This window comes from Procambarus clarkii, chromosome 37 (assembly GCF_040958095.1).
Source record: "Procambarus clarkii isolate CNS0578487 chromosome 37, FALCON_Pclarkii_2.0, whole genome shotgun sequence".
Taxonomy (NCBI): domain Eukaryota; kingdom Metazoa; phylum Arthropoda; class Malacostraca; order Decapoda; family Cambaridae; genus Procambarus; species Procambarus clarkii.
The window spans coordinates 27,031,829-27,049,023 of record NC_091186.1 but is presented as its reverse complement, the minus strand read 5'-3'; the positions used below and the strand labels follow the sequence as shown (position 1 = coordinate 27,049,023).

Below are 17,195 nucleotides of genomic sequence, written 5' to 3'. Positions count from 1 at the left end.
CCCCCCCCCCCCGCCGTTCTCTGAACTACGCTTACCCCCCCCCCCCCCCCCAAGTATGGCACCTCTGCTCCTCTGCTCGAATCTTCGATTATAGAACATTCTCAAGCGATTTCCTTCTCCGCGCCGGTTACTGCACGATCCCTTGGACCAACCCGGCGGAACAGTGGTGATCTTGTGCTGTTATCTTGCTCGACAAGATCACAAGGTAAGCTTGAGGATCTTGCTCGACTAGATCACAGCATTAAGAGCCCCCAAAGGTAAGCTTGAGGATCTTGCTCGACAAGATCACAGCATTAAGAGCCCCCAAAGGTAAGCTTGAGGATCTTGCTCGACAAGATCACAGCATTAAGAGCCCCCAAAGGTAAGCTTGAGGCTCTTGCTCGACAAGACCACAGCATTAAGAGCCCCCAAAGATAACCTTGAGGATCTTGCTCGACAAGATCACAGCATTAAGAGCCCCCAAAGGTAAGCTTGAGGATCTTGCTCGACAAGATCACAGCATTAAGAGCCCCTAAGGTAAGCCTGAGGCTCTTGCTCGACAAGATCACAAGGTAACCCCGAGGATCTTGCTCGACAAGATCACAGCATTAAGAGCCCCTATGGTAAGCCTGAGGATCTTGCTCGACAAGATCACAGCATTAAGAGCCCCCAAAGGTAAGCCTGAGGATCTTGCTCGACAACATCACAAGGTAAGCCTGAGGATCTTGCTCGACAAGATCACAAGGTAAGCCTGAGGATCTTGCTCGACAAGATCACAGCATTAAGAGCCCCCAAAGGTAAGCTTGAGGATCTTGCTCGACAAGATCACAAGGTAACCCCAAGGATCTTGCTCGACAAGATCACAAGGTAACCCCAAGGATCTTGCTCGACAAGATCACAGCATTAAGAGCCCCAAAGGTAAGCCTGAGGATCTTGCTCGACAAGATCACAGCATTAAGAGCCCCCAAAGGTAAGCTTGAGGATCTTGCTCGACAAGATCACAGCATTAAGAGCCCCCAAAGGTAAGCCTGAGGATCTTGCACGACAAGATCACAGCATTAAGAGCCCCTAAGGTAAGCTTGAGGATCTTGCTCGACAAGATCACAGCATTAAGAGCCCCCAAAGGTAAGCCTGAGGATCTTGCTCGACAACATCACAGCATTAAGAGCCCCCAAATGTAAGCCTGAAAATCTTGCTCGACAAGATCACAGCATTAAGAGCCCCTAAGGTAAGCCTGAGGATCTTGCTCGACAAGATGAGGCCAGCAAGAGGGCGGGCGCTGGGCTCCGAGATCATTAAGAATGCACCATTCTTGCCACGTCTACGATGTTGCCAATTCCGAGTCTCTTTGTCTTCGACTCCCAATTTCTTGCCTTCCTTCTGTCATTCCTTCCTTCCTTCTTCTTTTATTCCTTTATCTACTTCTCTTCATTCTTAGCTATTTTGTCTTTATGTAGCCTTTAACTCTCTCTCTCTCTCTCTCTCTCTCTCTCTCTCTCTCTCTCTCTCTCTCTCTCTCTCTATATATATATATATATATATATATATATATATATATATATATATATATATATATATATATATATATATATATATATATATGTGTAGTGCCTCGCAAACGTCAAGCCGCCTGCTATCGCTGTATCTATCAGCTGTATCTGTATCTATTCCACAGCTCATGAAACGGAGGAAAGGGTCCTGAAAGATATTGTTAATAGAAACGTTATCCCTACAGACAAAAATCAGAGGATACAACTGACGATTTACTATAAAACCAGAAAAACGGCCAGCCTACTCATGAGAAACTCTCCAGACACAAAACAGAACGCTTTAAAAGAGACTAACGTCGTCTATGCCTTCAAATGCCCACTTGGGGACTGTAAGCTCCAAAAAACCCAGTATATAGGCAAGACAACAACATCTCTTTCTAGGCGTTTAACGATGCATAAGCAACAGGGCTCCATTAAGGAACATATAATCTCTTCCCACAACCAAACCATCGCCAGAGAAATCCTAGTAAACAACACAGAAATCATCGATAGATACAGCGATAGCAGGCGGCTTGACGTTTGCGAGGCACTACACATCAAGAAGTCAACACCAGCAATCAACAGCCAATTATTGCACAACTATATTCTACCCACCTCAAGACTCCGCTCCAATATAGAAGCATCAAGAAATATGGACCAATAGGCTTTCTACAAACACTTCTATTCAATATCCATTGTTTCGTGTTCTGTCTTGTGTTGATGAAATTAATACCCTATTAATACTCTTGTTCTGTCTTGTGTTGATGAAATTAATACCCTATTAATACCACATCTTGTTCTGTCTTGTGTTAATGCCACATCACCCCTTCCACCTCACTCAAATGTAGATATAAAATCGGAGATGCGTAAGTTCTATTCAGTTGTGTATTTGTGAACTAAAGCCTTTGAAAATGTAATAAGTTTTACGAAACGCGCTCGTGTCGCGTCAGACTAGAAATAAAAATGAATTTTGGAGAATTGATTTTTGATTTACCTCCAACAGTGAAACGAAATGTACGAAAGATTGAGAAAATTCGTGTTAGAATTATTAATCTTACTTTTTCGGTCATATTTAATAATATATGTCTACAGGAAAGACTGCTACCAAAATATACTAATATATATATATATATATATATATATATATATATATATATATATATATATATATATATATATATATATATATATATATATATATATATATGTGTGTGTATATCACGAAAATAAACACGTGATTAAGAATGTGACAATGTCAGACCACGGAGGAAAATGAAACAGGAATTTCCTTAAGTACTTTCGTATATTAAATACATCTTCAGAAGGAATGAAGGAATGATTCCTTCTGAAGATGTATTTAATATACGAAAGTACTTAAGGAAATTCCTGTTTCATTTTCCTCCGTGGTCTGACATTGTCATATATATATATATATATATATATATATATATATATATATATATATATATATATATATATATATTGTTTCCATTAAACTCGGCTTCTCTTTTGGTGTCCCTTTTTCTCCTTTTTATCTCCATTTTCCCAATGCTCTCTCTCTCTCTCTCTCTCTCTCTCTCTCTCTCTCTCTCTGTACCTCTCTTCTCCTTGCATCCTACTAGTTTCCGTCTCACTTAGGCGACGGATGAGTATTTATGACTCGTGTGTTTGCTTCAGTAAGTTTACGTCTAATATGTTTTAACAAGTTCTTCTGTGCTGTTAAATCTAAGTTGTAAACATATTTGGTGGGTAACTCTGCACCTGTGTTGGATAATATTCCAGTGGTCTGTCGGGCATTTCTCCACAGGCTTGACATTTCCTTTCTTCTTCTGGATCCTGGCAGGCTATTTCCTATGTACATTGGCATCCAAGCGTGATGCGATGTAAGTGCACTTCTGTTTATCCGTTGGTCCATTTTCTTCGAAATAAGTGGTTCGTAGTTGGTTGAATTCTCGTACCAACTCTCAGATCCTGGTGTTACAGTTACTGTCTTGTGGTCCTCGACATTTTCTGCTGGGCTCTTGTCTTTAAGTATCTGCTTAATCTGAGTAAGTAATAATCTCTGTCGTATGTAAATGTTTACATTCCTCCTCTTAGTTGATAATTTTGCTGCTTCATCTGCTAAGTTATTCCTCTAGTATTCCTACATGACTTGACACCCAGATAAATAATAATAATAATCTGACGACGTTCAGTTGTGAGTGCTTGCCATAACATCTTTGGTCACATGGGTGCAACAGCAGTTGTAATACAATAGTCAACTTATTCATACCCACTCAAAAACTTTATTCATAAATTATTTACATTTATAATTAGCTTATTGATAACAATTTAAAAACATTATTCATTTACACACGACAATTATTTACCGAATGGTGAAAATGTGAGGGCATGATGTTCAGTATATGGAAATTACAGTTTAGACAACAGTATCTTCTTACAAATTTATAGACGTTAATTAATACATTATAAAAAGACACGAGACATTAATTAAGACATGACTGAGTCATCTACATTTGACTCACAAGATGTTTGAGTACAAGATATTTGACTACAAGATATTTGACTACAAGATATTTGACTACAAGATATTTGACTACAAGATATTTGACTACAAGATATTTGACTACAAGATATTTGACTCACAAGATATTTGACTACAAGATATTTGACTACAAGATATTTGACTACAAGATATTTGACTACAAGATATTTGACTCACAAGATGTTTGACTACAAGATATGCCTGATTCAGCTGCTTGCATTTAAGAAACACGAGATGAATAGTGGCCAGGAAGAGCAATCAATAAGATACAATTTAAAATTTAAAACTATGACAAAAAAACATGAATTTCAATACATTTCCACAGGTTCTTCAACACGGGTCGTGTAATGGGAATGAGATTTCGACCCGATTTTTAACATTTCTAATATTCATAACTAGATGGGGTACCCGCCAGTGCCCGGGTCCACCGGGCACTGTCGACTCCCAGTCACCAAAAGGTTGCACCATAGAGGGGCCGCCTGTGCCAGTTATACCATCACACACACACACACACACACATACACACACACACACACACACACACACACACACACACACACACACACACACACACACACACACAAAAGGGGCTGGCTAGCTGAGTAGACGGCGCTTTAGACTCGTGGACCTAAGGACCGGGATTCGATTCCCGCAGCCGGCGGAAAAAACAAATGGGCAGACTTTCCTTTCACCCTGATGCCCCCAGTTGCCTCGCGGTAAACAGGTACCTGAGAGTTAGACAGCTGCTACGGGCTGATTTCTGGGCGTGTGTGGGGAAAAAAATAGTAGTTAGTGACAGTTGATTGACAGTTGAGAGGCGGGCAGAAAGAACAGAGCTCAACGCACGCAAGCACAACTAGGTGAATTCACACACACACACACACACACACACACACACACACACACACACACACACACACACACACACAGGGAGAGACATGACAACGACGTACATATAATATTTAGGGGGGACTGACAGAGTGGAAAACAGGTAAATGTTCACAGTGAATACCAATACAACAAGATAGATAGATTGAATCTATCGATATATATTCAGAAGAATACAAATCAGAGCGAGACGATCTGGATAGACTTAAACTGGACGAAAGCTGGGCAGATGCAGTACAATACTGACAAATGCACGGACCCGAGTCTACCTTATGTTGATATAATAACAGGAAATATCCTTAACGTCAGAATAAATCATTCCTAAAGTGAAATATATCTGGAAGATATGATTAGTACAGATTTTAAGCCAAATTTTCCTTCTTTAAATATTCGAAATAAAGGTAAAATAAAGCTGCCAATAAAACTTGTAGTCTATTCTTCAGATGAACAAATCCACAATGGCCGTGACGAGGATTCGAACCTGCGTCCGGGAGCATCCCAGACACTGCCTTAATCGACTGAGCTACGACAGGGTAAAAGGGTTGAAACCCTTTTACCCTATTCGAAACCCTATTCTTCAGCTTCATTTTGCCCTTGTTAGGGCAGGTTAAGATGATCATAGGAGTTGGAAACTTCCTTTATAAAGAGAGATAAAGAAAGTTTGGTCCAAGCCGAACTTGGACCAATAGGCCTAGTGCTCTTTCCTCTCTTCTGTCTAAGACACAACATTATTTCAACAACAAACGAGTCCGGAACTAATAATTAGTGCCACACCTCTTAAAGGATCATTTTATTTGTCAAATTTAGTCATTTACATTTTTTTTACACAATTGCTAAAATTTCAAGGTTGCTCATCCTTGAATATGAGTCCTGACTCGGCCCCTTGGTCACGTCTGGGGCCGAGTGATCAATGGAGCACTCTCTCCCAGATGACCGCCTTCACCCACTCCTAGTTCCTATCCTAGCTCCTATCCCAGCCCCTATCCTAGCTCCTACCCTTGCTCCTATCCCAGCTCCTATCCTAGCTTCTACCCTTGCTCCTACCCTTGCTCCTATCCCAGTTCCTACCCTTGCTCCTATCCTAGCTCCTACCCTTGCTCCTACCCTTGCTCCTATCCTAGCTTCTATCCCAGCTCCTATACCAGCTCCTACCCTTGCTCCTATCCCAGCTCCTATTCCATCCTCATATGCTGACGCCACCACACCTCAGAAAGTGAAGAAGGGCGACGTTTGGGTCCGTGGTGGACCATTAACAAGTGGTGTAACAGCCGAGAGGAAGAGTCACACTAATATATGAGGCAAGAGTGAGGTGAGGAGCCTCACGTGTGACGCCCGAGCTCTATCAACTGAGCTATGAGTAGTCTCAATAAGGAAACATTCCAGAAGCAACTACTGCCGCCAAACTGGGATCTTCAACATTCCCCTGACTACTACTGAGGCTCAGAGGAATGAGTGATCCCCGCCACCGTCACATATAGTGTCAGCCACACTCAGTAGTAGTCTGGGGAAGTCAACAATTCCAGCTTGGCAGATGTTGTTGCTCCTGGAATCTTTCCACTGCTCATTGCTCCGTCGATAGAGCTTCGGCCTCATATGTGTGGGGTCCGCGGTTCGAGTCTCCCAGAGCCCTGGTTAATGGTATGTTTATTTCCACGGAAGCGTGGATGATAATTTAATGTGTTTCATTGTGTTCTTAGAGTAGCCCTTCCCTCCTCGCCTCCTTCCTTACTCCTGCTCCTCACCGTCAGACACCGTCACCGTCAGACACCGTCACTGTCAGACACCGTCAGACACCGTCACCGTCAGACACCGTCACTGTCAGACACCGTCACTGTCAGACACCGTCAGACACCGTCACCGTCAGACACCGTCACCGTCAGACACCGTCACTGTCAGACACCGTCAGGCACCGTCACTGTCAGACACCGTCAGACACCGTCACTGTCAGACACCGTCACCGTCAGACACCGTCACTGTCAGACACCGTCACTGTCAGACACCGTCACCGTCAGACACCGTCAGACACCGTCACCGTCAGACACCGTCACTGTCAGACACCGTCACCGTCAGACACCGTCACTGTCAGACACCGTCACTGTCAGACACCGTCACTGTCAGACACCGTCACCGTCAGACACCGTCACTGTCAGACACCGTCACTGTCAGACACCGTCACCGTCAGACACCGTCAGACACCGTCACCGTCAGACACCGTCACCGTCAGACACCGTCACCGTCAGACACCGTCACCGTCAGACACCGTCACTGTCAGACACCGTCACTGTCAGACACCGTCACTGTCAGACACCGTCACTGTCAGACACCGTCACTGTCAGACACCGTCACTGTCAGACACCGTCAGACACCGTCACTGTCAGACACCGTCACCGTCAGACACCGTCACTGTCAGACACCGTCACCGTCAGACACCGTCACTGTCAGACACCGTCACCGTCAGACACCGTCACTGTCAGACACCGTCACCGTCAGACACCGTCAGACACCGTCACTGTCAGACACCGTCACCGTCACTGTCAGACACCGTCACTGTCAGACACCGTCAGACACCGTCACTGTCAGACACCGTCACTGTCAGACACCGTCACTGTCAGACACCGTCAGACACCGTCACTGTCAGACACCGTCAGACACCGTCACTGTCAGACACCGTCAGACACCGTCACTGTCAGACACCGTCAGACACCGTCACTGTCAGACACCGTCACCGTCAGACACCGTCACTGTCAGACACCGTCACTGTCAGACACCGTCACCGTCAGACACCGTCACTGTCAGACACCGTCACTGTCAGACACCGTCAGACACCGTCACTGTCAGACGCCGTCAGACACCGTCACTGTCAGACACCGTCAGACACCGTCCAGGTGATGGCTGGAGCCAGGCACCCTCAGATCTGGACCAGTGCCAAGAGCCAGGTCAGTCGTAGAGCCCCATCCAAACCCCGCCAACAGTCCCTCCAACATCCTCGCTCCACCAACTATCCCCCTCAGGAACCACCCCCACCGGCCACTCTCCACCACCCTCCCCCCACCACACTCCCCTCTCACATAATCCAAGCCCATATGCAGAGAGGGAATAGAAGGAGGGTTGGAGGAATTGGAACAATGAGTACGAGAAATGTAGAGGGAGCAGTGGAGAACGACCGGGAGAACTCCCCACCAACAGTTCAGTCGACCAGGAGAACTCCCCACCAACAGTTCAGACCACCAGGAGAACTCCCCACCAACAGTTCAGACCACCAGGAGAACTCCCCACCAACAGTTCAGACCACCAGGAGAACTCCCCACCAACAGTTCAGACGACCGGGAGAACTCCCCACCAACAGTTCAGACCACCAGGAGAACTCCCCACCAACAGTTCAGACCACCAGGAGAACTCCCCACCAACAGTTCAGACCACCAGGAGAACTCCCCACCAACAGTTCAGACCACCAGGAGAACTCCCCACCAACAGTTCAGACCACCAGGAGAACTCCCACCAACAGTTCAGACCACCAGGAGAACTCCCCACCAACAGTTCAGACCACCAGGAGAACTCCCCACCAACAGTTCAGACCACCAGGAGAACTCCCCACCAACAGTTCAGACCACCAGGAGAACTCCCCACCAACAGTTCAGACCACCAGGAGAACTCCCCACCAACAGTTCAGACCACCAGGAGAACTCCCCACCAACAGTTCAGACCACCAGGAGAACTCCCCACCAACAGTTCAGACCACCGGGAGAACTCCCCACCAACAGTTCAGACGACCGGGAGAACTCCCCACCAACAGTTCAGACGACCGGGAGAACTCCCCACCAACAGTTCAGACGACCGGGAGAACTCCCCACCAACAGTTCAGACCACCAGGAGAACTCCCCACCAACAGTTCAGACCACCAGGAGAACTCCCCACCAACAGTTCAGACCACCAGGAGAACTCCCCACCAACAGTTCAGACCACCAGGAGAACTCCCACCAACAGTTCAGACCACCAGGAGAACTCCCCACCAACAGTTCAGACCACCAGGAGAACTCCCCACCAACAGTTCAGACCACCAGGAGAACTCCCCACCAACAGTTCAGACCACCAGGAGAACTCCCCACCAACAGTTCAGACCACCAGGAGAACTCCCACCAACAGTTCAGACCACCAGGAGAACTCCCCACCAACAGTTCAGACCACCAGGAGAACTCCCCACCAACAGTTCAGACCACCAGGAGAACTCCCCACCAACAGTTCAGACCACCAGGAGAACTCCCCACCAACAGTTCAGACCACCAGGAGAACTCCCCACCAACAGTTCAGACCACCAGGAGAACTCCCCACCAACAGTTCAGACCACCAGGAGAACTCCCCACCAACAGTTCAGACCACCGGGAGAACTCCCCACCAACAGTTCAGACCACCGGGAGAACTCCCCACCAACAGTTCAGACCACCAGGAGAACTCCCCACCAACAGTTCAGACCACCAGGAGAACTCCCCACCAACAGTTCAGACCACCAGGAGAACTCCCCACCAACAGTTCAGACCACCAGGAGAACTCCCCACCAACAGTTCAGACCACCAGGAGAACTCCCCACCAACAGTTCAGACCACCAGGAGAACTCCCCACCAACACAAGGGGCCAAAGTACTCCTCACCAATACACTCCATTTTCTTGGCTCGACTGGACACGAATAACAAAGAAATAGACCTTCAGGGGTGAGTAATGATGTGTGCAACTGAAGGGGGAGGGGAGGGGGGGGGAGCAGGGGAATATGAGAGTGTAACAACATGAAGGTAGGGAGGAGAAGGGAAGAGGGTGGAGAAAGGCAGCAGCAAAGGCTAGCCCCAAGCTTCTGGGCTAGTTTAGACAGCCTAATATTCCGTCTTATAGATATATGCAAGTTTCCAGACTACCACAGTTATCTTATCTTGAGGTTATCTTGAGATGATTTCGGGGCTTTTTAGTGTCCCCGGGGCCCGGTCCTCGACCAGGCCTCCACCCCCCAGGAAGCAGCCCGTGACAGCTGACTAACACCCAGGTACCTATTTTACTGCTAGGTAACAGGGGCATAGGGTGAAAGAAGCTCTGCCTATTGTTTCTCGCCGACGCCCGGGATCGAACCCGGGACCACAGAATCACAAGTTCAGTGTGCTGTCCGCTCGGCCGACCGGTTCCCAAGACATTAACAAGGTTCGGTTAACATAAGACTATCTTATGTTAACGTCCGGATGGAGCAGTTTGTAAGTGACAGGCTTCTGTGCCTCACTCGAATGAAAAGTGAAAGTATTTCATTTCAGTGAATTTATCTCACGGCTATACAGTATGGAACTTTTTTACCTGGAAAACGGAGTAAGAGATATGGGTCGGATAACGAGGGAAAAACAGGAGCCAGGGGGAGGAAAATATGCAGTAATAGGAAGGAGTCTGAGACGCATAAAAGATGGCTTGATGTGAGAGTTATGCGAGAGGATGAAAGACGAGAGCGCCAGCTATTCAAAGGTACAAAAGCCCAGCTTCCAGAGACCAGCATCCTAGCGTAGAGCCAATTAACTCTCAGATGTCTCACAACAAGCGTCACTCACCTCACGGCACACGTGGCGTCACAAACTGTGTGCGTCACAACCGGCACAGTTATCCCGAAACTGGTGCTGGACCTGTTAATCCAAGAGCTCTTACGTCAAACCAACGAGTAGTTACTACAATCCAAGAGCTCTTACGTCAAACCAACAACTAGTAACCACAATCCAAGAGCTCTTACGTCAAACCAACAACTAGTAACCACAATCCAAGAGCTCTTACGTCAAACCAACAACTAGTAACCACAATCCAAGAGCTCTTACGTCAAACCAACAACTAGTAACCACAATCCAAGAGCTCTTACGCCAAACCAACAACTAGTAACCACAATCCAAGAGCCGGCCACAGTCACAGCTGCGGATGTCATTCGCCAGGTGGTAGTTTAGTCAGGTAAACGATAGTTATTATGTCTCGCCGCCCCATCTTGGTGCCCTGATTTCCCTTCACAGGGAGGGGGAGGGGGGGAGTGAGGGGAGAGTGGGGGGAAGGGAAGGGAACTATCAAGACAAAGCGCCAAGCCATTACGACTATAGAGCACTTGAAAGGGGTCAGGAGAAGGATTTAGGGATGGGACGGGGGGAAAGGAATGGTGCCCAACCACTTGGACGGTCGGGGATTGAACGCCGACCTGCAGTAGATACTTTGAGCCTCCACCGCATTTGTATATTATACTTTATGTCGATAGCATGTTAGGCTTAAGGTTATTAAATTAACTGGTGTTCCGTGTTCATTGTGTGATGCTAAAGAATAGGATGTAGACCTGTGGCATGTGTTCCCATACCTGCGCTTACTGCTGACTGCCACAAGGAATAGTTGGCCACAGGTGAGTGTCATTGTTTAAGATTCGCTACCTGGAACATAAAGTTCCAGGTAGCACGGGCTATGGTGAGCCCGTAGTGTGGCCACAGGTGAGTGTGTGTAAGTCTGGTGCCTCTCACCACACTTCCCTTATATACCGTGTAATGAACACAACTGGAAGTTTGTCACGACTTTCTGAAGCAATCTTTTGTTAATGTTAAGACTTCTCCTAGTGCAATTTAACTTCAAATTTGGAAATGTATAAATAACTATTAGCTGTGTCCGTGTCGTCGCTCTCCTTGTTCCTCGTCTGTGGCCACTGGACCGGTCTACCAGGCCGCTCATCCCTGACCGTACTATTCTTAACAGCTGAGTAGACCCGGACCTACACTATGGTCTCTGGTCGTCCTGGACGGCAGCTGAACCTACACTATGGTCTCTGGTCGTCCTGGACGGCAGCAGGACCTACACTATGGTCTCTGGTCGTCCTGGACGGCAGCTGGACCTACACTATGGTCTCTGGTCGTCCTGGACGGCGGCAGGACCTACACTATGGTCTCTGGTCGTCCTGGACGGCAGCTGGACCTACACTATGGTCTCTGGTCGTCCTGAACGGCAGCAGGACCTACACTATAGTCTCTGGTCGTCCTGGACGGCAGCAGGACCTACACTATGGTCTCTGGTCGTCCTGAACGGCAGCAGGACCTACACTATGGTCTCTGGTCGTCCTGGACGGCAGCAGGACCTACACTATGGTCTCTGGTCGTCCTGAACGGCAGCAGGACCTACACTATGGTCTCTGGTCGTCCTGGACGGCAGCAGGACCTACACTATGGTCTCTGGTCGTCCTGGACGGCAGCAGGACCTACACTATGGTCTCTGGTCGTCCTGGACGGCAGCAGGACCTACACTATGGTCTCTGGTCGTCCTGGACGGCAGCAGGACCTACACTATGGTCTCTGGTCGTCCTGGACGGCAGCGGGACCTACACTATGGTCTCTGGTCGTCCTGGACGGCAGCAGGACCTACACTATGGTCTCTGGTCGTCCTGGACGGCAGCAGGACCTACACTATGGTCTCTGGTCGTCCTGGACGGCAGCAGGACCTACACTATGGTCTCTGGTCGTCCTGGACGGCAGCAGGACCTACACTATGGTCTCTGGTCGTCCTGGACGGCAGCGGGACCTACACTATGGTCTCTGGTCGTCCTGGACGGCAGCAGGACCTACACTATGGTCTCTGGTCGTCCTGGACGGCAGCAGGACCTACACTATGGTCTCTGGTCGTCCTGGACGGCAGCAGGACCTACACTATGGTCTCTGGTCGTCCTGGACGGCAGCGGGACCTACACTATGGTCTCTGGTCGTCCTGGACGGCAGCAGGACCTACACTATGGTCTCTGGTCGTCCTGGACTGCATCAGGACCTTGTCCTGGCCCTGGTGGAGGCCAAACACAGGAGGTTTTAGGCAGGTACTGAAATATCCGCAATTTTTATATTATGTTACATTTTATGTTATACATTCTACAGATTATGTTATACAACCTCTAGATTGTATATCATACAAATATAGAAATCGAGACAGACAGAAACAGACAGGATGAACAAGCGAACAGACAGGACGTGAATAATCAATCCGTCGACCACAGTTTCACTTGATATTCCGTCAGTAAAAGCCAGAAGATATAACCCGCACGACGGCGACTTAAGCGTATACCACTATTGACAACAGCACATGTGAGAGTACACACAACTCCTGCCCCCATGAGCCATGAGCCACAATAAGCGAAACACAGAAAGAAAGGTAATGCAAGAAACCTAGCGAGCGGATGAGGAAGAGTGAAGAAGCGTGGGTGAGGAAGAGTGAGAGGAGTGGGAGGAAAGGTCAAAGTGTGGGTCACTATGCAGTGTGTGTGTGTGTGTGTGTGTGTGTGTGTGTGTGTGTGTGTGTGTGTGTGTGTGTGTGTGTGTGTGTGCGGGTATATGTTACCAGCCGCCCCAGGGTGCTGGTAACATGGGAGGATGAGGGGGAGGATGAGGGAGAGGATGAGGGAGAGGATGAGGGAGAGGATGAGGGGGAGGATGAGGGGGAGGATGAGGGGGAGGATGAGGGGGAGAATGAGGGGGGAGAATGAGGGGAAGGATGAGGGGAAGGATGAGGGGGAGGACGAGGGGGAGAATGAGGGGGAGGATGAGGGGAAGGATGAGGGGGAGGAGAAAGTTCCACCTGGACAGAGAAGGCTGGTATATAGTAGCAGAAGTCTATTACTACTAAGAATAGTAATATATATTACTATCCCACTGACACCAGAGTCACAACCCCCGCTCCTGTGGCAGGTAAGTCCACTACGGGCTCACCATAGCCCGTGCTACTTGCCCCGCTCCTGTGGCAGGTAAGTCCACTACGGGCTCACCATAGCCCGTGCTACTTGCCCCGCTCCTGTGCCAGGTAAGTCCACTACGGGCTCACCATAGCCCGTGCTACTTGCCCCGCTCCTGTGCCAGGTAAGTCCACTACGGGCTCACCATAGCCCGTGCTACTTGCCCCGCTCCTGTGCCAGGTAAGTCCACTACGGGCTCACCATAGCCCATGCTACTTGCCCCGCTCCTGTGCCAGGAAAGTCCACTACGGGCTCACAATACCCCGTGCTACTTGCCCCGCTCCTGTGCCAGGTAAGTCCACTACGGGCTCACAATACCCCGTGCTACTTGCCCCGCTCCTGTGCCAGGTAAGTCCACTACGGGCTCACAATACCCCGTGCTACTTGCCCCGCTCCTGTGCCAGGTAAGTCCACTACGGGCTCACAATACCCCGTGCTACTTGCCCCGCTCCTGTGCCAGGTAAGTCCACTACGGGCTCACAATACCCCGTGCTACTTGCCCCGCTCCTGTGCCAGGTAAGTCCACTACGGGCTCACAATACCCCGTGCTACTTGCCCCGCTCCTGTGCCAGGTAAGTCCACTACGGGCTCACCATACCCCGTGCTACTTGCCGCTCCTGTGGCAGGTAAGTCCACTACGGGCTCACCATAGCCCGTGCTACTTGCCCCGCTCCTGTGCCAGGTAAGTCCACTACGGGCTCACCATAGCCCGTGCTACTTGCCCCGCTCCTGTGCCAGGTAAGTCCACTACGGGCTCACAATACCCCGTGCTACTTGCCCCGCTCCTGTGCCAGGTAAGTCCACTACGGGCTCACCATACCCCGTGCTACTTGCCCCGCTCCTGTGCCAGGTAAGTCCACTACGGGCTCACCATACCCCGTGCTACTTGCCCCGCTCCTGTGCCAGGTAAGTCCACTACGGGCTCACAATACCCCGTGCTACTTGCCCCGCTCCTGTGGCAGGTAAGTCCACTACGGGCTCACAATACCCCGTGCTACTTGCCCCGCTCCTGTGGCAGGTAAGTCCACTACGGGCTCACAATACCCCGTGCTACTTGCCCCGCTCCTGTGGCAGGTAAGTCCACTACGGGCTCACAATACCCCGTGCTACTTGCCCCGCTCCTGTGGCAGGTAAGTCCACTACGGGCTCACAATACCCCGTGCTACTTGCCCCGCTCCTGTGCCAGGTAAGTCCACTACGGGCTCACCATAGCCCGTGCTACTTGCCCCGCTCCTGTGCCAGGTAAGTCCACTACGGGCTCACCATAGCCCGTGCTACTTGCCTCGCTCCTGTGCCAGGTAAGTCCACTACGGGCTCACCATAGCCCGTGCTACTTGGGACTTTCTGTTCCGAGTTACCGAGTCTTAAACAACAACAACATCTCCCAACTCCCAGCCTACACTGCACGACTGATAAAGTCTAACATCAAAAGAAAACAATAAAACTTAACACATGTAGCGGTAGATCAAACTTATAGGCCGGGTTAGTTTATGGCGGGTGCGGCTAGGTTCCCAGAGCCATCTTGAGTAGTGTTCATCTTACAGTAGTGGTGTAGGTATGATCACTGTTCATCACTGGAGGAACATCTCGCTTCATGTTGAACACTGCAGCGGCATCAGCTAGGTCTCCTCCTGAGCAGTGGCGAAGCACCAGGTCTCCTCCTGAGCAGTGGCGAAGCACCAGGTCTCCTCATGAGCAGTGGCGAAGCACCAGGTCTCCTCCTGAGCAGTGGCGAAGCACCAGGTCTCCTCCTGAGCAGTGGCATCAACTAGATCTCCTGGGCAGTGGCGAAGCACCAGGTCTTCTCCTGAGCAGTGGCGAAGCATCAGGTCTCCTCCTGAGCAGTGGTGAAGCACCAGGTCTCCTCCTGAGCAGTGGTGAAGCACCAGATCTCCTCCTGAGCAGTGGTGAAGCACCAGGTCTCCTCCTGAGCAGTGGCGAAGCACCAGGTCTCCTGCTGAGCAGTGGCGAAGCACCAGATCTCCTCCTGAGCAGTGGTGAAAGCACCAGGTCTCCTCCTGAGCAGTGGCGAAGCACCAGGTCTCCTGAGCAGTGGCGAAGCACCAGGTCTCCTCCTGAGCAGTGGCGAAGCACCAGGTCTCCTCCTGAGCAGTGGTGAAGCACCAGGTCTCCTCCTGAGCAGTGGCGAAGCACCAGGTCTCCTCCTGAGCAGTGGCGAAGCACCAGGTCTCCTCCTGAGCAGTGGCGAAGCACCAGGTCTCCTCCTGAGCAGTGGCGAAGCACCAGGACTCCTGAGCAGTGGCGAAGCACCAGGTCTCCTCCTGAGCAGTGGCGAAGCATCAGGTCTCCTCCTGAGCAGTGGCGAAGCATCAGGTCTCCTCCTGAGCAGTGGTGAAGCACCAGGTCTCCTCCTGAGCAGTGGCGAAGCACCAGGTCTCCTCCTGAGCAGTGGTGAAGCACCAGGTCTCCTCCTGAGCAGTGGTGAAGCACCAGGTCTCCTCCTGAGCAGTGGCGAAGCACCAGGTCTCCTCCTGAGCAGTGGCGAAGCACCAGGTCTCCTGAGCAGTGGCGAAGCACCAGGTCTCCTCCTGAGCAGTGGCGAAGCACCAGGTCTCCTCCTGAGCAGTGGCGAAGCACCAGGTCTCCTCCTGAGCAGTGGTGAAGCACCAGGTCTCCTCCTGAGTAGTGGCGCAGCACCAAGTCTCCTCCTGAGCAGTGGCGAAGCACCAGGTCTCCTCCTGAGCAGTGGCAAAGCACCAGGTCTCCTCCTGAGCAGTGGCGAAGCACCAGGTCTCCTCCTGAGCAGTGGCGAAGCATCAGGTCTCCTCCTGAGCAGTGGCAAAGCACCAGGTCTCCTCCTGAGTAGTGGCGCAGCACCAAGTCTCCTCCTGAGCAGTGGCGAAGCACCAGGTCTCCTCCTGAGCAGTGGCAAAGCACCAGGTCTCCTCCTGAGCAGTGGTGAAGCACCAAGTCTCCTCCTGAGCAGTGGCAAAGCACCAGGTCTCCTGAGCAGTGGCGAAGCACCAGGTCTCCTCCTGAGCAGTGGCAAAGCACCAGGTCTCCTCCTGAGCAGTGGCAAAGCACCAGGTCTCCTGAGCAGTGGCGAAGCACCAGGTCTCCTCCTGAGCAGTGGCGAAGCACCAGGTCTCCTCCTGAGCAGTGGCAACGCATCAGGTCTCCTCCTGAGCAGTGGCAAAGCACCAGGTCTCCTCCTGAGCAGTGGCGAAGCATCAGGTCTCCTCCTGAGCAGTGGCAAAGCACCAGGTCTCCTCCTTGTGCAGTGGCGAAGCATCAGGTCTCCTCCTGAGCAGTGGCGAAGCACCAGGTCTCCTCCTGAGCAGTGGCGAAGCACCAGGTCTCCTCCTGAGCAGTGGCAAAGCACCAGGTCTCCTCCTGAGCAGTGGCGAAGCATCAGGTCTCCTCCTGAGCAGTGGCGAAGCACCAGGTCTCCTGAGCAGTGGCGAAGCACCAGGTCTCCTCCTGAGCAGTGGCAAAGCACCAGGTCTCCTCCTGAGCAGTGGTGAAGCACCAGGTCTCCTCCTGAGCA

At 50.4% G+C, this 17,195-nt stretch overlaps 3 protein-coding genes across 3 annotated transcripts in view; 1 reads left to right on the top strand and 2 right to left on the bottom strand.

Annotated features, from left to right (window-relative positions):
• The window catches only part of LOC123765884 (gamma-1-syntrophin-like), a 313,593-nt gene that overhangs the window by 230,695 nt on the left and 65,703 nt on the right, over positions 1-17,195 (bottom strand). The gene's annotated exons all lie outside the window — the stretch shown is intronic.
• Positions 8,067-9,626, top strand: LOC138371885 (uncharacterized). The gene has a single exon (XM_069336930.1). The coding sequence runs from the start codon at positions 8,067-8,069 to the stop codon at positions 9,624-9,626; it is 1,560 nt and encodes a 519-aa protein (XP_069193031.1).
• LOC138371884 (serine/arginine repetitive matrix protein 2-like) overlaps positions 15,513-17,195 on the bottom strand; it is a 1,725-nt gene continuing 42 nt past the window's right edge. The window contains exon 1 of the mRNA XM_069336929.1: positions 15,513-17,195. This exon is cut by the window's right edge and continues 42 nt beyond it. Within this exon, the coding sequence (XP_069193030.1) occupies positions 15,513-17,195 (1,683 nt within the window).